Consider the following 24,020-nt stretch of genomic DNA (forward strand, 5'->3'; position numbering starts at 1 on the left):
TGGATAGATCTCTTAATCAATCGAAAAGATCTTAACAAAAGGACGATAACAGTTTGTACTTTAATGTCTCAATAAAAGAAATTTTATATTTTAACGTTTCAATATTTTAATGATGCAATAGTATAATATTTTAATAAGAAGGGAGCTGTTTCGGCCGTTTGCGGAGAGACACAATCGCGAGATAGCACGACAACGAGAGTCGTAAATTCCCGTTACGATTAAAATAATCGACGCCACGAACTGATCGATCCCCTGATTTCTGACGATAATAGGATAATAGGTGATAATAGGTGTGGTTCAATTGAGGTTATACTGAATTAACAAGTATAAATTAATATTTATTCCAACAACTTTGTAAAGAAGGTAATTATACTGATGCGTATGTACAAGTTAAGTGAATGATTGAATTAAGGATAGAAACCCGGTAATAATATGTTGTCTATTCTAACGATGAAGAATAAGACGATGCTGTGTCGGAGGAATGCTGGTGATGGGTGTGTCTAACGCAAGGGGCCGTCGGATTTGTTCATGACAATTTTGGTTAGGAAAGTAAGTAGGCAGTAGATGCATTGCTTCTGATTGGATAAAAGAAGGTTGGTGGACTAGGAAGGGTCTTAGCCGCCCTCGATAGAAAGTTGCTAGTGTAAAGTATCATGCGTGAGAAAAACTAACTTTCCTGTAGTAACAATAAACCTTTAGAAAACGTTTGAGTAAAGAGATGTTTGTTCGGTCTGAAGGACCTTAGCTAACAAATTCCTGAGATTTATGATGGATCCTTAAGACTATTGAGGGTACGCAGTAAGGATGAGCGGACATCTGGTTCCCATCTTGGCCGCGGTGTGTGGCCTGGTCTAGGTAGAGTGTCGCCCGACGTAATAGGAGCAATGGTACGTTTGTGTACGATTTTATATTTTTAATCGGCAAAAATGAAGTTGAAAGGGTAGAAAAGCTATTGAAAAAAATTTGGATATCATCGAAGCATCTGCAAGTCGATCTTAATTCGATCTATCGAACGATGGCCCGCGGTCGGTTCGATCGTAACGTCGATTAACATTTATGAACGGCTGGACCCGCTAGCAACATCAAAATACAATTTCTTTTGCCAAGAGGAAACATTGAATTATAGGCTCGCCCTATCAACTCAAGATCAACTTAAATTGAAGACTCTTTGAAAAGTTTCACGATCACGACAGACATTGAGCACGACGATTAATTCGTTTCGAAGTTTTCTTTATACAGAACCAAACCCACGACCAATAAGTTTATAACGTCAATTCACGTCAGAGACCAGGCCATACACCGCGGACAGGATGGCACCCAGATGTCTGCATATCCTTGGTGCGCACCCTCAATAGTCTTAAGTACCCACCAGGGATCTTGGCATTTTCATAGTTAAGGTCCTTCGGACCAAGCGAGTATTTCCTGTCTTAGATTTCCCTTTACTTTTATTGTCTACCACGTGTTAGCTTAGAAAGTTGGTTTTCTTCACATCTGGTATGTTCCGTTAGCAACTTTCTCGCGAGGGCGGCTAAACCCTTCCTGGTCCGCCAACCGTCTTATTATCCAATCGGAGACAGTGTCTACTGTCCTCACTTCCTTAACCAAAATTGTCATCAACAAATCCCATAGTCCCGTGTCCTTAGACACACCCACCCCTAGCCTTCCTCAGACATAGTATCGCCAGAAAAACTCACTTATTCTGTATCCTTAGAATAGTCAACATATCTATACCGGTCTCTACCCTTATAACAATCGCGTACTTAACGTATCGTTGTAACTAAGTCTTACATAACATGGTTGGAGTGAATTGTGATTTATGTTAATTCAGTGTGTGTTACATTGTGATTGCTGAATTAATAATAAAGTTTAATTAAAACAAAGTTAATAGTTGTGTTACGACTCAGCTATTTTATTTTCACCAACCAACCCCAAAAATTACGTGACAAGTTCGCGGTAGGAAACGGTAACAAGGAAGGCTCGCCGCAGGAAATCTTCGACTCTAAACCCGCAAGCAAGGAGGTTGCAGCGGAGGAAGCGATGGAAGCCATGAACTTAGGGGATTAAGAAGATGCGCATCCTCTAGGCCAACCTGGGATGGTCAAGACGGGCAGAAGACCTGCTCTTTCAAACCATCCTGGAGAGCACGATGGCCCTAGCGGTGTGGCCATGTATGGTGGAGCCATACAGAGTCCTGGACGCTCCCGACTGGGCCGGAGATACGGATGGCTATCACCTGGACATCAGCGCCGGGGGCATCGTACGTAGCGGTCGAATGGGCAGGAATGATGGTAGTGGACGTATATGTGTCGTCCAACAGCGGATGGACAGCGTTCGAAGAGTTCTTGGCGACTACCGTTACGATTACGACATATAGTATTACGTTATATTGTGGCGGATCGGTATCAATAGAACGCCGACAGGTCGAGGCATCAACGCGGCGCAACACCTCCCGGGCGATCCGCGGGTACCAACCGCCAACACTAGAGGGCTACGACGACAACGAGCCTGTCTATCTCGCTAACGGTCGTATATACGGACGATTGATACAAATACCGCACCTAGCGAGACTCCCTCTACGTCTAAGGCAGGGACTACCGGGCATAGCCTTACTGACGAGTCCTCCGGTAGTCCCGAGACGAAACGCAAAACTCTCTTTCCATCCGCCACTATATTATACAGGGGGTTGATAACTGGTGGTACAAGCGAAAAGGGGGTGATTCTACGCGAAAAAGAAGTCGAAAATGTGGAATAAAAATTTTTCGTTTGAGGCTTTGTTTTTGAGAAAATCGACTTTGAATTTTCGCTCGGTACACGTGCGGTACATTATAACGGATCTCACTGTGGATCGTTGTCTCGATGAAAAAATTTGAAAAAAAAAAGTTAAAAAAAAATTTTTGTTCTATATTTTCGACTTCTTTTTTCGCGTAGAATCACCCCCTTTCCGCTTGTACCACCAGTTACCAACCACCCTGTAGACTGGACTGCAAGAATCCATTCCTTTGCTATCCGGAAAATTATATTGCCTTACGTATTACCTATTATCATTTTATACTCTCTTTTCCTTCTTTCAACCTTTTCTTACTTCTTTCAACTTTCACGCATCAAACGTCTACAATCCTTTTACATATTTTAGAATTTTCTAACAAAACTAACCAACGTTTTGACAAATTCCCATGCTGAATCAACATCGCTCCACCTTTCACACACTCAAGTTAGGAACGCGTTTATTTTATTTACGCATCTTTGTTACACACCTCGTCTTTTCACCCTATATTTTTACGCTCTTATCATTACCTGCTTTACGCAAAACGTTTCACATTTCCAAACGCTTTTATTTACACATCTAATTTACACATTTACGAGTCACTTCTTTCTGCCCTTTCCTCGTTTCATACTTTTTCTCCCACGCTCGCACGCAACCAACGAGATAATACATTTTCTCATTATCAGCGATTAAACGCTCTTTTCCTTCTTCCTCTTGTTAATCCTCTTGCTGCTCGTTGTTATTCGTCACAGTCCATTTCTCCAGATGCATCGTCCATCCACGTTCGCAGGGCAATTTATGCAAAGAAAAACAAACCTATAACGATAATGATAACCTATAACTAGGCATGAGATAATTAGAATTACCCTTCGCATTGTATTTACCACAATTTGCGATCAACGTACCTTTGCGTTAAATTTCCATATACACAAAATATCTTACATAGTTCCGACCAACGAAAAACTCTGCAACAGTGGAACATGCGCTCGTCAAACGGCCGAGTCACCGTTATGAACTACGTAGAGTTCGGATCGATCACTTTGTCCAATAAACTATTCTAATACTTTCGAATAAATTCAATATCGTATAAAAGATCCAATCGACGTATTGCCTTTGTTACGACGCTATTGCGTCTATGTCGACTTCTCTGTGTTGCATATAATTTTAATGTCGTCTTACTTAGTTTAGTTAAACTCAACTAATGCATACGCTGCCAACTGTAAGTAGTATTCACTGCAGTGATACTGGTAACTTTTCGCGAATATTTCTCGACGAAATTTATGCGAGTTCGCTCCTTATGTGTGTAGGAAAAAGTTGATTGAAATATTGATTTCTACAACATGTCGAAATATCATCGAAATCGAAGCCTAGTCAGTCTTTCTACAGTTTCGACCGAATCTTCTTTTTAAAACGATCTTAAACTGGATTCTTAAAATGGATTCCGTGGATTTTTCGTTGAGACAACCATTTTCTATGCAAACTTTTGGAAAAAAGATTCAAATTAAAATACTGGGATCAATTACTCCTGATTTGATCATAGCTCGGATAAAGAAGGGAAGCAAAGCTGCCCCATACGCAATGCCTAGGATTATTGGCATGTTCGAAGACGAGAAAAAATCGTCAAGCCGATTTAATAATTCGAGATTGTTTATGATTACATGATGTACACGTAGCATGCAGTATGCTGTAAAGTCCACTAACCGTCGCTACATATATGTATGTACCTCGAGAGGAACAACGCGTGTATACACTTACCTGTACTTATCGAATCTTTGCATTCAAAAATTCAATCACCGCAACGCAACGAGGAAAAAGGAAGAACCAAGAAGGAGATCAAAGTCAAGATAAAGTGCGAGTTTCAATGTGCGTACACCATATATTACCTTTACCTTTACTTTAATACATAATTGTTTTGTGTTTTACTTTCTATTTCTAATACTGGCGTTGCTGAACATGCCAGTTGTTATTCTGAGTTTTTTTAAAACGTATCCTTATATTTATCGCAGAAATAAAATGAAAGCAGTCTCTTGATCTATCAAACCCCTACGATCTTTATTAAATATGCAACTAAAATATATTGCTTTTTAATTTCATTAAAAGTTCATGTAGTTGAAAGCAACACGGTAAAATAACTCATTGCTGTTTGAATAATCTGAAAGTATGTGTTACAATAAAATTATGTATAATCTTACCATCGTATAAAATGAGTCACGATAGAAAGTATTTACCGCGAGAAAAGTTTCCATTGACATGGTCGCTACTTTGAAAGCTGTGATTTTGCTAAATATTAGAGTCCTTGCGAGTAAAAATTTATATAAATTATGACACTTTTTAGGAAATATATACCACATAGCATCGCATCTAGATGAATTAATCGTCAATTAACTCTTGAAATATAAGAGTGCAAACGTTTCAGAAAAGTAAAGGAGATATTCTTACGCCGCGTTGTACACCTCTTCGCTGTGATTCAATAATCTTTGCCCAGGAAGGCAGAGGACGAATATGTGAGCAACTTGCGCGAATGTAAATGATCCAAATCGTATCGTATCAGCTGCATTGCCTAGTTTCATTACAGTCTAAAAATAGTAAAGCGTTTATAGATTTGAATCAAAGAAGAATATTCTAATTTATAATTATATAATGTTGTACAAATACTCGCTTCGACTCCTGCAATGCTAAGGCAGACAACGTTAAAGAACAATTGAACGAATATGGATTTGGCGAACAATGATTCGACAAGATTACAGTATCTAAGAAAAATAAAATCCATCTGTCGGTATGACGTGAAAGAAACAAACAGCATGACTGTACACTAGGATGGACCTTACTCAACTTATTTGTCAAAAGTTAATCTTGAGTTCTTTTTTTCAAGACACCCCTTAGAATAGTACCACTAGATGAATATCATACATAATCTATGAAAAATTTAGAATCGAACGGCAAATCGTGTCACGTTGATTTTGAAAATTTGTTTATTTTTGTGACTCGTTTCTACCGTACCGCGTTGCGGTACATCGTAAGTATGATATGTGTCACGTGTCTCAGATATATCGTTGAATTTATCTTTTTTTTTTCTTTTCACGCAAGCGTTGCCGGCAGTCTCGCGGCGGCCAAATTGAGGAAACAACTAGCCTAAAACCGAATACATTGATGATATTCATTTTTAAATGAATTATAATAGCCGTTTCTTACAGTCTTGCATGCGTACGTTCTGCACGGAGTCGTTAAGCTCGCCCGATCTTCGTGTACAAACAGAAGATAAGCAGCTGGCGGTCGGTAACTAATACCGACCTGTTTTGCTGCGACAGGCGTACGACTGTACTAGGCAGCAATACCGGTGTAGCGGTACCGGCGCCTTTTCTCCAATATCACAAAAGCTAAGCGAGTTCAGCTCTTGTATGTACATATCCAAAAATCATTGAAATCGAAGGGTACTTAGCTTTTCTACAGTTTCACGCAATTTCAAAAAGTACAACTGGTACGCGATATTAGACGAAAAACTAATAGAACTACAAGGTAGCGGAATATTAGAGCCAGAAAAATCAGAGAAGGAGGTATCGAATAGCCGATATAAGGAACAAAATTGAAATCAAAACGTTCCTAGATGATAGAGATAAAGCTTTTGCCCCAAAATACCGTCCGATATATGATATAAATATATATGTATAAAGAGTTTAACAAATTCAAACGGGGAAGAATACTTAAGCCTTGTATTACCAATAATTTACAGGATTAGGACAATTGTTCAAATATGCTTAGCTGGGAGGCATGAATGTAGTATAGTATCAGAAGGGAAAGGAAAAGAAATAAAAATAAATGACGCGCAAGTATGCCAGCTGTGTAACATGAGAAGGGAAGAAACCTTGAAATTTGAAACATGAAACCGTTTGAAACATCGCTGTTTCGCGCGATCGTGGCACAACTCGCTTTATTTACGCTTGGTTTAACACTTGACGAATTCGTTCTTACAATGAATTATCATTTACACGACTACTTTGTAGTACAAGAGCGGAACGCGACCATTTTTCTATCAGGTCTCGGAATCAGAAGTGACTCCCCTCGTCCGTTGGTTCTGGTATTCTACACTGCGGCTGTCAATTACTGTGAAACACCCGAGTTCCGCGGTATGGCAGCCATATAACGTATCTCGATATGTCCCCGATATCAACGATATGATGTACAGAGGAGAAAAGAGAGAAAGGACTTCCGACAGGTACTAAGCATCGAGAACAAAGAAGAGGCAAAAAGCATTTTTAATTACGTACAATCAACGATAAAGATGAGAAGACCGCACTTGGATCTGTAATAAAGCTTAATATATGAGAAAAGATACTTTTATATACAACCATAAATGTGAATATAGCTGTATATAGTACGTACTGTATGTATATATCATTGTATCGTATACGCTGTACTAGATGTTACATATTAATTATGAAGAGAGAGAGAGAGAGAGAGAGAGAGAGAGAGAGAGTTAAAGTAGTATAATAAAATAGCAATATAATATAACTAACTAGGAATAAGAATGCAACAACCCCTCGTTGTATATTAGGCTTTGAGCCTAAAGTACAAACAAATAATAATAATAAATATTGTTACAGAGCGTAAGAAGACAAATTCAACGATAAGATGAACATGTATACTTACTATATATACTACGACGTGGAAAAAATAGTCACAAAAATAAAAAAATTGTTTGCAAAATCGATATGGTACCATCTCCTGTCGCCTGGTCGATTTAAAATTTTGTACAAATCACTTTTTCATCCAGTAGCAGAAGGATTGTCTCAAAAAACTTTGATAACGGGAGAATCCAAGTCCATCCTACCGTATACTAAGCCTACCGACCTTATTGCATTTTGATATTCTTTTATACAAAGAAACAGTTTCGTACAAATTTTCTTCTCATCTTCCGGCAATAATTCGGTATTTTTGTAGTTTTCGAATAAACGATGATCCTTTAAATTTATCAAACTACTCGCATCCAAAATGTGCACAGTTCTCAATTCGTAACTAGAAAAATTTCTTTTTCACATCAGAATTTTAAACATAATAGAGATATATGTAAACTTTACCTCACAATTGCGAACAAAGCACAGCCATGTTGAGCGTATAGCATGTACGTAGTATCACAAGAAGCAATTAAATTGGCAATCATGGCTATTGTCATGTATGAATGTATGAACAGATAATAAAAATAGTGTTGTGTATCCACGCCATAATCGAGTTCAATTGGAAAGCTTTTCTCTTCAGAATGATTCGAGGGTATAATGAAATCAATTAGCAGCGATATTGCTGGTATCGTTATGTAAGCCACCACTGTTGTGTAAACGTATACTAGGATGGGAATAAGAAAATTTGTTACCCTTTTAAATAACTCTGAAGAAAGTTCGAGATCTCAGACACTTACAGGCATAATAAAGTGTAATTTTTCTTCCTTGTACGTCATAATATCGAAGAATCAGCTTTTCTGGACGATTCGCATAGTAATTATGGTTATTTTTAATGAATAAGAGTACATCCCTCATCTGTTGAAAGAAGAATAGGAGAAACATCATTTAATTAAGAAAGAAAGAAGAAATTAAGAAAGAAAAGTTTCTTCTACATTCTCTAGAATGTAGGAATTCGCAAATATATTTTCGAAAGTTTTCTTCATGTTTTCATCGTCGTGTGTAAATTTTAATTGCAACGATGAACAAGTTGCTTTCATCTTGTGAAAATTATTCCCTATGCAACGATTCAAATAGAACCCGTTAATTAAATTAACAAATCGCGCTCAATCCTTAATAAATATTACTTTGTTAAGCGAAATAAATGCATATAGTACCTTTTTTGTGTTAAAAATTGCGTTGAGATACATCGACATAGAAAGGAAGAGTGCTATGATCGGTGGCATGCATTCGATGGCTAAACCATAGTTGACACTCCATGCATTGGACAGTCCTCTAATCTGGAAAGATCAATATATACGATATAAAATTACAAAAATATGTGAATAAAAGTGTTTGATTACTCGAGAAAAGTTACAAAATTCTATTCCATGCCAAATTATTACATTCTTCTATAAAACGTGTAAATTCTCATTAACATACGAGTATAAATAATTCACTAAACGCTTGAAATTATCTCTTTGAACTGTCATTCATCGATCGTACAAGATCCACGTATCTTAACTTAGTTAAATGATCATTAGCAAACTGGTTTTATGATCACTTATTCGGGAATTACTGTACTTCAAAGAGAACAATCTCAATTAGATGACCTGCAATAAACTCTCTCCTTGTTTATCATATAATTACAATTGCACAACGTTTATTGTGATGTAAAGAGAAAAGAAGAAAGTATATTGTATGAATTATATATATATATATATATATATATATATATATATATATATATATATATATCATATATTCCGCTATATATTCCAATCAAAAAATCGCATAAAAATAAAATTAATTCACACGTCACACTGTTAGCTTTACACATCAAGAAGATTAAAGACACCGTCCGCACAAAGGGTTTATTTCATTCTAAAATGAAAATCGTTCTACCGCAGGCAATCATTTTCCTATAGGTTGGCTTCAGCGACTCATTTAATATGATAGCAGTCGGTCGTTTCGCTTATTAAGTACAATGTTCTGCGTATAATGATGAAAAGAAAGAAAGAAGGGACGATGAAACAACAATCTTCTTTAATTAGCTATCATTTTGCGAATATATCTGACATGAAAGGAATAGAAACTGGAGGGAACCTTGTGGGATAGGTAGACGTGAAAATCTTGTCTCTCGCATTTAATGAATACGGAACGATGAACTGTTTCGGCTATTTAAATAATTAACTGGCCCGTTAATAATTTAACAAGCAAATTATCGTCAATTGCCTTCGTGCAAGTTTTATTGATTCGTTTTTACACTAGTCTACGACACACGTTGTATGTAAGTCGGAGCAATGAATGAAATGCGATGATAATCGGCATGGATTTCTTCGAGCAGCCTGCCTTTCGATTGAACAAGCGTCTTTTGTCATTCGTAGGAGTATGGCCATTTCAGAGTACTCTGCCGAAACTGTCAAGGCAAAGTGTTGTTTTAATCCCGATCTTCGTTCTCCTTACGGCCGAGGTAATTGAATAGGAGAGAAACGAATTAATTTTTGTAATTACATATATCATAACTAGATTGATTCTATTAAAACAAAAGTTTGTAATGATATAGGATGAAATTAGAAAAATACACGATAGAATTTTATTATAGTTTCGTCTATGGTTCGATAAATTTGATATATTCCATGCCAAATCATCTTAAAGCACAACTGTTTGAGCCTAATATAAATTTGCACTGTGTGTTTGTGATAGTAAAAAGGAAATCCATTGTTTAAACGATGTAATATTTCCAATTAAATTAGATAAGTGCGTAAAAATTTTGTAATAGAATTTAGCTATTATACAATCTGAAATATATCGATAAATATAATACCCTATGTTGTGAACGCAAACAAAAGGAGTTAAGGTGTAAGAACAATACCATATGTGAGGATCACAATGAATTGTCACGTAACAGTGCATCGTTACAGGATTTAAATATTTGTCGGAATCGACATTGTCAGCTTGGTAAGGTCAACGCGAAATTTATTAGCTTATTTGTACAGGGTATATAAATATTGTTGGTAATGATCATCACAGCGTGATTCTATATTTTCGATTCGGTGAATGTTTGACTAAAGAAAAGGTCTTGTCAAAATTGTCCTTGAAAGTCAAGGTCAAAAGGTCAGACATTTTTGCTTGCCTCATATATTCTACTCGTCGCGAAAACCAACTTTGTAACATGAACCACGGACTGCAACTCAACCGTTCTCCTGAAAAGTGATGTCAAAGTTTTGGTAATTATTAAACCGACTGTTCACATGACTAAAGTTTACAATGAGTTTACATTGAGAAAGTATTATAAATAGCGCGTTAATGACGAAACAGCAGGAAGCTACAAATAAGCTCGTGAAATATGTCGGAATCCAGTGGGGAATAATGGAAGACCACTACGTGCAGAGATGATTCCTAGGTAACGTGATTTTCAACGATTATATCAACAATTTGATAATGAAGAATTAATATTGTAACGCGTCCGATCACATCACCGAGCACTTTTTCACTAATGGGGTTATGCAGAATAGCTTGTCAAGTGCCAATCAATCGTATGACAATGCGAAAAATAATAATAAAATTTGCCACCCTCAAGCACTCCAACCAAATGACTATGCTGCTTGACGAAATCTTTCCCGCTCAATGCTGAATATATTGCAACACTAACCACGCTTTTAGCAACGTTTGTTTTGTTACAGACGAAAGCAACCATCCTCGATCAACGAAATGTCAAGATTTAGGCTCACGGAAATTCCCAAAAATGGTTGAAAAATTTAATCAGGTATGCTTCACCAACAATCTATGGATAGGAGTTATCGTAAATATGTTGCACCTGTTAACTTGTATCCAAGCAACAAAATGAGGCCAATAACATGGTTTCCAATAATTCTAAGTAATATGAAAGGAACTGCGACGATATATAACATTCTTAAAATTTACACTACTAGGAGTCATTTAACGATACAAACACACTCTATTGTAAGCGGATCCTAGCTTCTAGGACATAACATTAGGCGTTTACGTAACAAAGGCAATATAAACGGATAGGAACGCGATACACAATAATGCACTAGCACAATGTCCTTTTCTTTTTTTGTCTTTTTTTTGTCTCGTGCCGTTGCTTTAATGTTCGATATATAAACAAAAAGACAGTCGCTGGATACCTCGGGAACACCTCGGAAAGACAGGTGTTGCTCGTGGACAATCAATTAAGCACTTCTGTGATAGGTTACCAATCTTGATATGTATAATCTTACCAATTTTAAATTTTGGATCAAAATTCATAGAATTAATAAATTTTACGTCATTAGGTCAGTGATGAAAGTAAGATGGATAAATGTTGTGGATCAGAAATCTATCGTTACGTCGATTCTTATCTACGGTCAATTTGTTCTTCTACTTTTATCATTACTGTAAACGAACGGGCATGTAAAACAGATACGTCGCGTCAGAAATATTATTTACTGTCCGTCAACTAGTAAAACTACTATTAAAATGAAATCTAGGTTTTTTATAACTAAAACATAATCGCGAAGAAATTAAATTTCATATTAAACCTAAGAAAAACTTTTGTGTATTGAGAATATATTAAAATTATTGCATCATTCTCTTGATTCATTACCGTTCGAAAGGACGTTTCGAAAGGACCGTTTCGTTTCTTCTCTAAAAGTAAATATAGTATACAATTAATTTCTCCTTTTAAGACAACGTAGTTTGATTATTGGGCGATTTTGTTACTTTTATACTTGCCTATCTCGGATAGAAAAGCACGTATGAACTTTTCTGTAGGACCGTACAATTACATATAGGTTCTTGCAGCGTGAAACCACAGACGAGTATTTATTAGTCAACGATGAAATTAAATAGGTTCTTGGATATGTTAGCGTAAAGTTGTTTCCAGCATTTGGCAGATGAGGGGTGGTGGTGGGGGGCAGTACTAGTCGGGAAACAACCAGAACAATGAGCGTGAGCAACACATAGCGAACACTCTTATTTCCTCTCTGGTTGAAGACGAGAGGCCGTGTTACAGGTTGCAGCCACAAGTTATCGCGGTCATGCACGATATTCGACCAGTGATATGTATAGATATTATGAACACGAGACTCCGTGAAACCGCATGAGACAACTTGATCGCGGCCATATTGCAGCTTTAGTACGAAGCACCACTATAGGTTGTCCGGTGTACTTCGCTCTGCTGTACTCCCCATAACTCTCACGGCACTCAACATTTCGCCACTACATGCATACATACATACATACCTTACATATTTATAATCTTGTGTGTTTCTATAAGATTTAATACGGAAACTCTATAATGCTATACGATTTCAAACACGATTCGCACGAATATAAATACGTACCCACATTTTTCAGGTATTATTTTATTTGTAAACAACCTGTTTATAAAAGTTATTAGTTCCTATTCCCCCAATCAGAACTGTGGTTAACAATAATTCTCCCATTCACGAGTTAGGAGGTTTTTAATTGTATGTAGGTATACTTTTACACGATTGACGTAAAACTGTGTTAATACACAGTTTGTCCTACCTTTCAGTACTACTGACAGTAAAATGCGTGAACGAAGAAGTTTGTCCTGTCCGATATCGAGCTACTTGAAAACAAACTCTCGTTTACCTCGAACGGTGGCGTCAGCAACCCCGACGCCGCCCACGCGCATGCACTACCCTGATCGGGGGTTGAGAATGAGGCGACGAGCAGCAGAGAGGGAGAGAGAAATCGAACGCCAACATCGTTTCTCACAGTTTCCTCTCGTTGTTCGCGCGTGCATCAAAAATATTTTGTGTAATCGCTGCGTGACTCTCAGTGGACGTGGAAACAACGAAGAACAGAACTTGAAATCGGCATTTTCGCTTCAGAATTATCCGAAAGAAAATAATAATTTTATGATAACACCCGCGTCTCTTCTATCGTGATTCTGGTGGACTCGATCGTGGAATGCGAGGGCAGCGACATTATCATCGAGGGCATCGTGAAAGCTAAGGACTCGGTTTGATCATAGCTAGGAAACGCTAAGGAATAACTGCTGATTACTAGTGAAAAGGCATGTAAGTAAAAAAAAGTTTAATATGACACGTTCAGGATGCTCGTATACATGTGAACTGGGTAACCATGGAGTCCACACAGAATCGTACGTGACAATATGGAGGAAAGGCGAGTCGCGTGACGCAAGGACGCTGAAAGACGCGTTTTCGTGCTACTGTTTGGGAAAGGAGCTTGGTGGAATTTCTAAAAGGTGGATTTTACGAAAGGATTTTGTCGGTTGGGAACTATGCAACGTACGAGAGACGAGTGAGTGGTTCGTTGCATGCCCGATTTAACGAAATACAAGATACGATATGTAGAAGCGGTAACAAGAGATAATTTAGATTATGTGAGGTAATTTTAGATTACAAGTGTTTAGGAATCGTTGGATTGCGAGATGGGTAGTTAATGTTTATGTTTTTAAGTTAAGATGATTAAATGAACTCACGCTTACGTGGAAAATATCGAATTTGTTTGTAGTTTATTCTACTATATAGAGAATATTTATCATATCAGTAATTAATTGAATAATATTCACGGTTACAGAAAGTAAGTACTAATGTCTTTTTCTCGTGGATATTTATAATTAGTGCCCGTGTAGAATTTTTATTTTGGTTTAACAGTTTACTTATTGCAATAGATAATTTAAGGGACTTGAACATTTTTGTTAAAATTACAGATAATTTTGATAATTATTAGTTACTTTTTGTGAATACAGCCACAAAAGCAAAGGTTTCTACAAAGGGAGCATTACAATTTTGCTCGTTTAACTTTTCAGCAAGATAATGTACATAGTATGTAATTTGGAAAAATTAAATTCTAAATATTCGAATATGTTTTTTGCAATTGCTTGACGTACGTACAGTTTACATACGTATAAGAATATGGTGCAATGTATGAATATGAATGCATGTAAACCAGAACGATGTGTGTATGTATGTGCATGCCTGGATATGTGAGAAGCAAAGAAAAAACGGCGCACAATTGATGAAAAGAAGCGAAGACGGTTATACATATAGTTATGACACGCGAGGATAATACTTGTATTGCCCTACTTTCGGTCTAATAATTTTTTTCTTTTTTTTTTTTTAATTTATAAATTATTCTACCTAAGCTTGAAAGACAGTATCTCTGGTTTCTCTTCCAAAACCCCATTCTACGTATATATACGGGCTCGTCCGGGATAAAGACATCTACACGACTACACGAGGTAGTGACGAGAAAAAAAGAAATTGACTAACGAAGAAGACAAATGAGGATAGATGAGTCATCTAGGAAAGAAGTTGAGAAAAAGAGTTTGCACTACGGTGCAAACCGTTAGTGGGAAATTATTAATCGGATAATGAAACTATCGTAGAAAGAAACAAAAGATGTACTTGTAAGTTTAATCATTCAATGGCCAATGTCAATGTACGACAGCTGAATGTTGTAAAGTAGGTGTAGAGTCCTCCAAGCCCAATAAATAGGAACATATAATACAATAAATAACAATGGAAAGTCAAGATGGTATGTTGGCGATGAGTGTTCTCGGCTCTTTGGCCGAACGTCCGATTACGTAAATTCCGATTTCGTAAGGCCTCTCCTCTCTCGCTTTGCCACATCACATGCTCCTACATCGATATAGTATAGATGCAAGTATTGATATTTAAATGAAATCGTTATGAATCTCCGCGGTGATTCAACAAAAGAATAGAATCTGTGACCTCTGGCTATAGCCAGAAGTGTGTCGTGTGTTATATGATACGATGGTACCGCGAAGTCTGGTATCACATATGTATTATAGTATGAAACTTGGAGCGAGTAACATCATCCTTACCGCATTAAAGTGTCCGATTTTTGAGAAAAATATTTCAAAAAACATATTATAAACATTATATTGTATCAGATACTCAATGTTATGAAAATATATGTATATATAATATGTTAAATCTTGTATACTTTGCAATATTAAAGGAGTAGCTATATATTCTTTTATTTTTTGAATTATCTCGATAATTATGGCTTAGTCGGTAAGGTGGCGATTCTACGTATGTGAATAAATTAATGGGAAATAAAAGGTTTTGTTCATTTAGTATAGTATTCGTAATTGAAACGCTTAAAAATTGATATTTTTTAATCGATCAATTTTTTGATAAATCTCTTCAAGATTTAATGATCAACAGTTTCCATTTAAACAAAAATCAACCCTTTTCCTAACAACTGTTTTCATAAAAATGTAGAAACTAGACAATTATTATTTTTAGTGCTTGCTTCAAATCCATTTCCAAACACTAATTTTGCTGCTCACAAACGATGTTGAAATAAATAGAAGGAACGACAATTTTTACAATCCTTGTTTAACCAACTAACTTTACACACCATTCGGTTCATTAGGCTACAGATAATCTAACGCGGATGAAATAACAATTTTTATCATCCCTGTATATTTCACCATCAATCCAACCCGTTTATCCACCTCCATCCTCCTGCTATCAGTGGAACAACGTCTAAATGGTTCCATAGTATACGAAGGGCTTGCATTATATTCAAAATCCTCGTCAATTATTTAAACGAAGAAAGCTTGTTATATTATAGGCAGACAAATTGTTTCATTCTCATTGAAAAAATTTGCGGTTTGTCTTGCGCCGCCTTTTTCACGTGCTTATCCAATCATTCCAGCTGTTGAGCGAACACTTCTCTAATATCCATGCCACGATTGCAGCACGTGGCCTTAAGCGAAACTCACTACCAGGAAGGGTAGAAAGGACACGGTCGATCGATGCGTTCCTGTATCTACGATGTACATAATGTATAGCACGCAACCCAAGCGGAGACAGTTAAAAGTTAAAGGGCTTGCAGGAGAAAACGAGATAGGGTTAGTAGAGAGGAGAGAGGAAGGTATACGAATCTTCTTTTTCTCGGAAAAATAGTCCGGTGGTTCGTAGTTCACAGTGCATATGCAATATGCGGCTCTCATTCTCTTTCATCGTGGACTCCCTTTTCTTCTCATTATCCAACGAACATCCGAGCCTTACGTAAAACGAATAATTGTTACACTATTACACTATGTAATATAGATTATTTGAATTATAAAATACAGTATGCTAGAGAAAATGTAAAAAAATTGTTTTTCGCAAATTTACACTAATTCTAAGGCAAAGTTTTATAAAGCTCAGTTTGTAAATTTCGTTCCAATTAAGAAAACCGAAGGCAATATCTCTTTTTATTTTCGCTTAAACGTTAACTAACCTATTGATAATAGATTTTATTCGACCAGACGACGCATGTTCATTCTACCTTGTACTGATTGTATACTGTAATCTTCTAAAAAATGATGGTAATTATCGTAATAGATATTGTAATGAAACTCTCAATGGTTTTCGAAAATCTTTTCCTTAATATTTAATTGGCGTATTTTACTATTATTATTATCAAATTAGCAGAATTACGTACTATTATTAATACGCTGAGTGATTTTTATTTTTACTTTCTTCCTTTTAATTAAATTCGTCGATATTTCCAAAAATTTAAGTCTTAATAAGTAATTGCTAGATGTCTGTTAGTTATCTTTCAATTATTATTAATGGAAAATTAGTAAAATTACTAGTACTGTGATTAGTATTCGGTGAGATTCCTATTTTCTATCTAGTACCTTGCGTTTTCTCCCTTGAGAAAATACGTCGTTATCATAAAGAAAAATATATAGACATAGCTGAAATAGATATGAATCGCTTTAATTACAGGATAGGCTACTTTGCACGAGATTCGAGTAAGGACAGGTCAAGAAATTCTCTGTGAATTGTTCCGTTAATTACCTGTTTGAAGTGCTTTGAGAATTGAGGTAAACGGATGAGAAAACAGAAACCATAAGAAATAAGTAGGCGTGGAATAACAGAAATAAAATACAAGGCTAGTAAAACCCATGCGTAAGGTTGGTTACAGGCCTTTTACAAACGATAAACACTGCAGAAAGCAAAATTGCTTGGTATACATTGACGAGATCGTGGAATATCGTAGAAAAGCAAGATTTATTTATGTAAATCTTGCTTTTGAAAATATGTAAATCTTTTATTTATTTATGTTGTTTATGTTGTTTATATGTATTCATTCGTATGTAAGCCTTTTCAAGTCTTCTATCGATGTAAAAGTATTAAAGGTCTTTAAGATAAAATAAAAGAAATAGAAAATAATTGAAATAAAAGTTTATGCTATAATTCTGCTCTTTCTGTTTATTTTACTGCTGCTTCAACTGAGATATTCGATATTTATTGCTAATAAGGAGAAGACGTTTTAGAAAAATTATGAAAATTGTTTCTATCGCGATATTTAGAAATACATATGTATACATGTACATAGTCCGTAAATGTAAACTCAAGGATATCGGATTTTCTTACGTTTCATTCATTAACTTGTTGAAAATATAAAAAAAAAGGCAACAGATAAAGAATTAAAATATTTTAGTGTATCTTGTAGGCAAGTTTAACATTGAAATGATACAATAAAAATATGTTGCAGAATATATTACAGAATATATTACGGAATATATTGTAGAATTAATGAAATAGTGTACATTGCAAGCATTCCGTATACATAAAGTGTTTCAAGATAAAATTCCAACAAAAAGATTTTAATCATAGAGTACTAAATGAAATATGTAACGCTTAAATCAAATAACTTTCTGTGTAACTAAAGACTGGGAACTTGTGCAAAACCAAAAGGTCAGGAAAATAATACTTTGTTAAAAACAAAGTTTATTTGATAAAAGAACAATTTCAGTGACATTTGAAAACGCGTACTTGTCAAAATATCAAAGAAATTAACATATGACAAACATTTTCACTCAAACAGACAACGTGATATTCGCTATCTGCACTAAAACGATCTTTTTAATTATACCAAAATCATTCGCTTTTAAACACCATATTTTAAAACCATGCGATTGAAATCAGGTTCTCGGAGAAACCCGAGCAAATGCATCTCTCGAGCCGAAAGCGTGATGGAAGCAACGATCGATTAAACGTTTCCCACTATGCCTGCCAAACCTTTCAAAAATATTCCTTTCGAAAGTACAACCTAACCAAATATAAAGAATATCCTCGTGTAATGTAAATTTCTGCGATACTAGTAAAACTTTGGAAAAAACAGCAACTTTTAACTAGTCGAGAAAGCACAGAAAGAGAAAGAGAAAGGGAGTGAGGAAAGGGGGAGAGAGAGAGAGAGAGAGAGAGAGATTGACGGAGAATGATGAGGGAGAGAGGGAGGGAGAGAGAGAGAGAGATAGAAAGAGGGAGAGAAGAAGAAGGTAGGGATATAGTGGGCGAAAAAGAGACAAGGTAGAATAGCGACGAGAGTGGTAGGAGAGTGAAAGGAGAGCAAACGAGGGTGTTGGTTGCGAGTCGATAAACCACGGGAAACGCGAGCACCCTTGCGCACGACTTCAACATGGCGGTCGGTAAGTCCCATTCCTCCTTTCCTTAGAACCCTCGGACTGGTAGAGAGGAAAGAGAAGAGTTATTGGTCATTTTACAATAGGTTCGATCCAGCGTTTTTCTTCTTTCGCTCCGACAGTGAAATGAAATGATTCCGTGGGATTGATGGATATCGCGACCATGTGCGTGCGTGCGTGCACGCGTGCTTGTGTGTGTGTGCTTTATCGTGTTTTATCGTGTTTTATCGTGCAAAAGCAGAAAGAATCCTTTCGATCCACCTGATTAACCAACCAGTCTCTCTTGGAACTGTGTTTTCAGACGAAGATTCGATATGCGGCTCAAGGAGGCTGTCGTCTCGATACCGCTGCATCCTGGAGGATTGAACAACAAGTAAGTGCAACTGCAAATTCGTTGAGTCAAAACCGGGTTAGTTAGATGTTCGTGATCCGTCTTCACCGTTCCGTAATCGCACAATTTCGTTTCATCACCGTGGTCGTCATCGTGATCCTCATTGTAATCGTGATCGTGATCGTGATCGTCGTGTCGTTGCGCCGTGGTCGCTTTCGTTCGAAACGAGCTTTTTCACGAAAAAGGTTAAACAGTGGTTTAAAGGTTTCCGTGAACAGTGATAGTATTTCGTGCGACAAAAAGTTTTCTTTCAGTCGTTCTAATTGGAAATTTCTAAACGAATAATAAGGCTTCTTTGCCATCTTTCCCCGCTAACTAGATCGAAATTTCTATCTTGTTATCTTTTTTATCGATTTCTTTTAGGTTGACTATATTTTTATTTGTTCGATCAAAGATACGAACTTTGTTGTAAGTGAAAAATTTAGGAGGTGTTCGTTATTACGTTTCGGGCTGGTTTTAATTTTGTTGCGTCAACATTTTTAATGTTGTTGCGCTTAATTTGAAATTGTCATTTAGCATCGTTTAATCATCGCTGTGATAATTCCCATGAAATTAATTATTTTGCATTTTTGTTCTTCAATGAATATTATTACGAGGGTAAAGTGAAACATTAAGAGATTCACGTGAATAGCATCGTCATGAACTTGAGTGCAATATTTATTTCAATATCGATTAATCACGTTTCACTTAATACTGCATCCCTTTTCTTTATTTATTATCGTTAAGTAGAGTAGCTGATAATTCTTTGTAGAATTAGTAATTAGCTCACAGCTTAACGGCGTAGCTTTCACTGATCTAGCAACGAGTAGCTTTAAATGTTACTTAACTAGTCTAAATCGTAGAATATTTATTCCGTGCCTTATTATTAGCAATGCCAAGGCATTTAACTGAAAAGGAAAAACCATAAGGTTAGTGTTGACTCTAAACGGTTCCCTTTTCATAGAGTTTACCGTATACATATAATATACATATACTCGTTTGTATTCATTCTTATTATTTCTCTCTTGTTATCTCCATTTTATTCACGCATTCCAAATATTCGTGCTTCTTACGATGTCGATGAGAAAGTAGAACGAGATTAAAGTAATTATGTACCTCGTTTAGATTCTAATTTATCGATGTTGTCATTTATAAATATTTCAACCTTTTCCAAATGCATCAAACACATATACACATACAGGCACGCGCACGCGCACTCACACGCATATACTATACATACAGACCACAATAAATGATTGTGCCGCATGTGTTTTGTAACCTATCGCCTCCCCCCCCAAGACACGAGTTTTTGGAGAAAACAGTTTTACAGTTACACGTGCCTTGTTAGCGAATACAAAGTTTTTTTTGGTCGTTCAATAATTTTTATAATTCTCTCCTGTAAATATCCTTAGACGTAAGGATCGTACATATCCTTAGCAAGCGATTACGCGAAATTAATAGTAATTTTCTTTTCTTTAGTATGGTGTGTTGCCTTTATTAGATAGAGTTACGTTATCCTTTTTAATATTCGAAAACGTGGCCGCCGTGTGTACGAGATTATGAGAGACCGGACAGAAAATAGTCTATTCGTGTTCTAACGACGAATGGTCGAACCATCGCATACATCTGTCTCTGTCTTTACGATCCCATGGCAATGAAATTGCACAGTAACGCACTAATCACTTTCCTCGGTTGATTCAAAGATTCGACGAAAACTAGCTTGACCGATGCCCTTCTGCGTTGCCTAACGTTCGAAACTCAATTTAACGACCACCTACTGTTTGATCTGAGAGAAAAAATTCGTCCTTTTGCACTGGTATTGTGGATACATATTTGTACATACTTTCTCCAATCAATGAATTAATCTCTTTCATAGAAATCTGTTCCTCTTAATAAAAGAGGGAAGAAAGATGAATGTTGCTGGTTAATTTCTGACATTATTAAGAAAGTAAGTTGAAATAGAATTGAGAATTAATATTTGATTGATTTTTGAACAAAATTTGTTGACTTGTCTATATAGGGAAATTGACAGCGGTGTCGATAACATAAAAGAAAGAAAGAAAAAGTAGTGGGACGAAGAAAATGAAATACCAAAAGGAAGTGAAAATACACTATATATGTCATTTACAGGAAGTATAAACAGTTTTTTCGTATGCTTTGAGAATAAGTAATTCGCGCAATTTTTTAAACAAAGTGAGAAAATAAAAATTCAGTAAATTTTAATCAATATCCGTTTAAGGTATATATGATATTTAATAATAAAAAGCAACAGTTAGTTAACAGTAAGTTTTATTTTAAACCATTTTTTAAACTAGATACAGTTTGGCAAATAATTGCGCGCGTACTTCCAAACGGGACGCTGTATATATATGTACAATATACACACATATAAATGAAACTGCAAAAAAGTTACTTCATCTCTGATGTCAATGATTTTTCGACACGTCAAAACACGTTGAAATCTTGAACAATTTTTTCCTGTTAAACGTATCACCGGTGATCCCGCTTTGTTTTCACGAAACATATTCGCATAAATCTGTCAATACCACTACCTACTGATATGTATCCTGTTTAAATCCAACTCAAATCTAGCACTTATCTTTTGTTTATTTTGCAATACATATACACAGGCGGGAGCGCGCACGTTAGTTCCTTTAAGCTAGCCACCGCTTACGTCAAGTGATAACAATTATTCTGTTGTTTCGTAAAATAATATCGATTGATCGAGTAATGTGTAAGCTTTTATCAAGTTTTACCAAAAATATTTTAATTATTCTAATTATAATGTAATTAAAATATAAAACGCGTTCGAAGAAAAAGCAACGATAATCGCGCGTCGAGGTTCAAGAGAGTCAGTAAATAAAGTATTGCGCGATAAAGCTGAATTAGTTGCTCGTAATCGCAAATTTGATTATTCGCAAAATTAGAGCGATATGAAATAGCAGAGTGTAGCTCGTGCCACCTTGCAGACATCTTACATGGGTGTGCTGCCTCTATATTTGCATCGTTATAGATCGTACGGGCCACGGCTAACGGAACGTATCGATCCATTTGGACTTATTTCTCTGTCTCACTCGCAGTCAGTTACGTAGGAGCGACCAGAGCCAGCCGATCGTCGAGGAGATCGGAAATCGTAACGGAACTTCGTCGACGACCGTAGATACGGTCGCCAGGAGCCACCAAATCAACACCGAATTCGTTGTGGAAGTTGCGCAGGATTTTCGCGTCGCCGAAGACACGACCACGTGGTCCTCGTTTGCCATCACCCGCGAAAACGTGCAAACCAATAGCTCGAACAACGAAACCAGCAACTTGAACAACAACCTGACAGTTCCGAGAATCTGTAGGAACAGTTCCGTGGAGAGTTTGGCCGACTACGAAGGTAATCATTGTTTTTTGAAATAAGAAAAATTTTATAAATGGTTTGTGTAGTTTAGATAGTTCGATCAAAGTAGAAGACGAACGGAATGTTTTTGACACGCGGACGATGTACCTTGCAGAATGACAAGTACATAACTCGTTGATCCATTGCGTTCTGTCATCTTCCTTGCAAAACTTTAATGTCGTATTATTCTACAGATACACAATGGACTTGATTTAATGGACGAAATTTGAGTAGCAAAGACGATTTAGGTAAAAGATTCTATTGGAAGATGACTATGAGCGCTGTGAAAATGCAGATTTTTTTATGATTCCGAAAAAAGAGATTGCGATGAATTTCATTCAGTTTCTGCGATCGTCATCCTGGCTGAATGCTTTGTGACTGAAGATTAGGTTTCTGTCGAAAATGCTGGTTATGGTAGAAATTTATGGGAAGAGATTAATAATGAACTGTTTTTATAAAATATGAGGAACAATTCATCGTCGAATCTCGAGAATCATCCAAAGAACAATGATTTAATATACGGAAAAGCGTTGCGCTAGAAAATTATGTGATTTTTACCGTCGATATGAGTCGAGACCAGTCTTTTCAAAATAGAAGTATTCAAATAAGTTGGAATGTTAATTAATGCGTGACTGTTACATGATATTGATAAAGTGGAATTCTCATCGTATTATCATCAACTTGTATTCTTTATTGTCTATACCAGCGAGATATGACAGACATATGTAGATTGACTAATTACATCTTTTTGAAAATAATATTAGAAATGGGATGAAGTTGGAAACCAGTTAAGAGTTGCGGCGAAGATATACATGTTAAATATTTAGGAATATTTTAGTTTAACAGTAATCCTTTATATCTTAAATTCAGCAGATTATCGCACTTCGTAATATTTCTCCAAGTCTCCAAATTCTTTATCTTAATACCTTAAGATCATGTAACATCCATATTAAATATTCAATTTTCTAGTTGAACTTTAATTCTACACACACACACACACACACACACACACACGTATGTATGTAATTAGCTAACATAAACAAGAAAGGAATGAAGAGCAAGAAGCTTTTTGACATCTTGACATCTACATCTTCCTTACATTTACATTGCCAATTCACTAATCGCATTTCCAGCACTTTCGGCTAATTTACTAATTAATTAGTATTAATTAATTACTATAGTGCAATAGTAGGGAATACTAGTAATAGTATAAGAGTTTACAAACAGCCATTACATGTATATCTGCAATTGCCAGAGCAGCGATTCGAACCATGTGAGAATGTTTAAGATCAACACGTGTGATTTAATGAAACGATTCAATGAAATCCCCGGTGAGGGGCGTCTGGTGCAGCTGTGATGAGTCAGTCAGTGGCACGCTACGATTATTCAGTATTCCG

General features: G+C 36.3%; 2 protein-coding genes across 9 annotated transcripts in view; one reads left to right on the top strand and one right to left on the bottom strand.

The window, feature by feature from the left end:
• Positions 1-4,791: 4,791 nt before the first annotated feature.
• LOC117238579 (odorant receptor 13a-like) lies at positions 4,792-13,018 on the bottom strand. Its single transcript, XM_033503599.1, has 9 exons — positions 12,949-13,018; positions 8,592-8,714; positions 8,175-8,292; positions 7,840-8,101; positions 7,613-7,777; positions 5,424-5,514; positions 5,204-5,340; positions 4,993-5,125; positions 4,792-4,916 (listed from the first exon to the last, which is right to left on the bottom strand). The coding sequence occupies exons 2-9, from the start codon at positions 8,658-8,660 to the stop codon at positions 4,866-4,868; spliced, it is 1,026 nt and encodes a 341-aa protein (XP_033359490.1). The 5' UTR covers positions 8,661-8,714; positions 12,949-13,018; the 3' UTR covers positions 4,792-4,865.
• A 174-nt stretch (positions 13,019-13,192) lies between these two features.
• The window catches only part of LOC117238907 (probable E3 ubiquitin-protein ligase bre1), a 31,390-nt gene continuing 20,562 nt past the window's right edge, over positions 13,193-24,020 (top strand). For 2 of the 8 annotated variants that reach the window (XM_033504144.1, XM_033504153.1), the window contains exons 1-4: positions 13,196-13,466; positions 13,546-13,710; positions 19,170-19,241; positions 22,319-22,620. In XM_033504144.1, coding sequence (XP_033360035.1) covers positions 13,691-13,710; positions 19,170-19,241; positions 22,319-22,620 — 394 coding nt within the window. In that variant the 5' untranslated portion in view covers positions 13,196-13,466; positions 13,546-13,690. Of the gene's footprint in view, positions 13,467-13,545; positions 13,711-18,757; positions 18,875-18,935; positions 18,955-19,155; positions 19,242-22,318; positions 22,621-24,020 lie in introns of those variants that run through there. The other 6 variants (XM_033504109.1, XM_033504117.1, XM_033504135.1 and 3 more) reach the window with 6 other exon arrangements.

Source organism: Bombus vosnesenskii, unplaced genomic scaffold, assembly GCF_011952255.1.
Source record: "Bombus vosnesenskii isolate JDL3184/JDL3185 unplaced genomic scaffold, Bvos_JDL3184-5_v1.1 scf7180000013264, whole genome shotgun sequence".
In the NCBI taxonomy this organism is placed as follows: domain Eukaryota; kingdom Metazoa; phylum Arthropoda; class Insecta; order Hymenoptera; family Apidae; genus Bombus; species Bombus vosnesenskii.

Coding starts and splice junctions, on each gene's coding strand:
- LOC117238579 (XM_033503599.1), bottom strand. CDS start 8,660: ATGCCACCGATCATAGCACTCTTCCTTTCTATGTCGATGTATCTCAAC. Junction 5,515..7,612: donor GAATATCAAAATGCAATAAG/GTCGGTAGGCTT, acceptor TATTTTTCTTAG/ATACTGTAATCTTGTCGAAT. Junction 4,917..4,992: donor CAATGGAAACTTTTCTCGCG/GTAAATACTTTC, acceptor ACATACTTTCAG/ATTATTCAAACAGCAATGAG.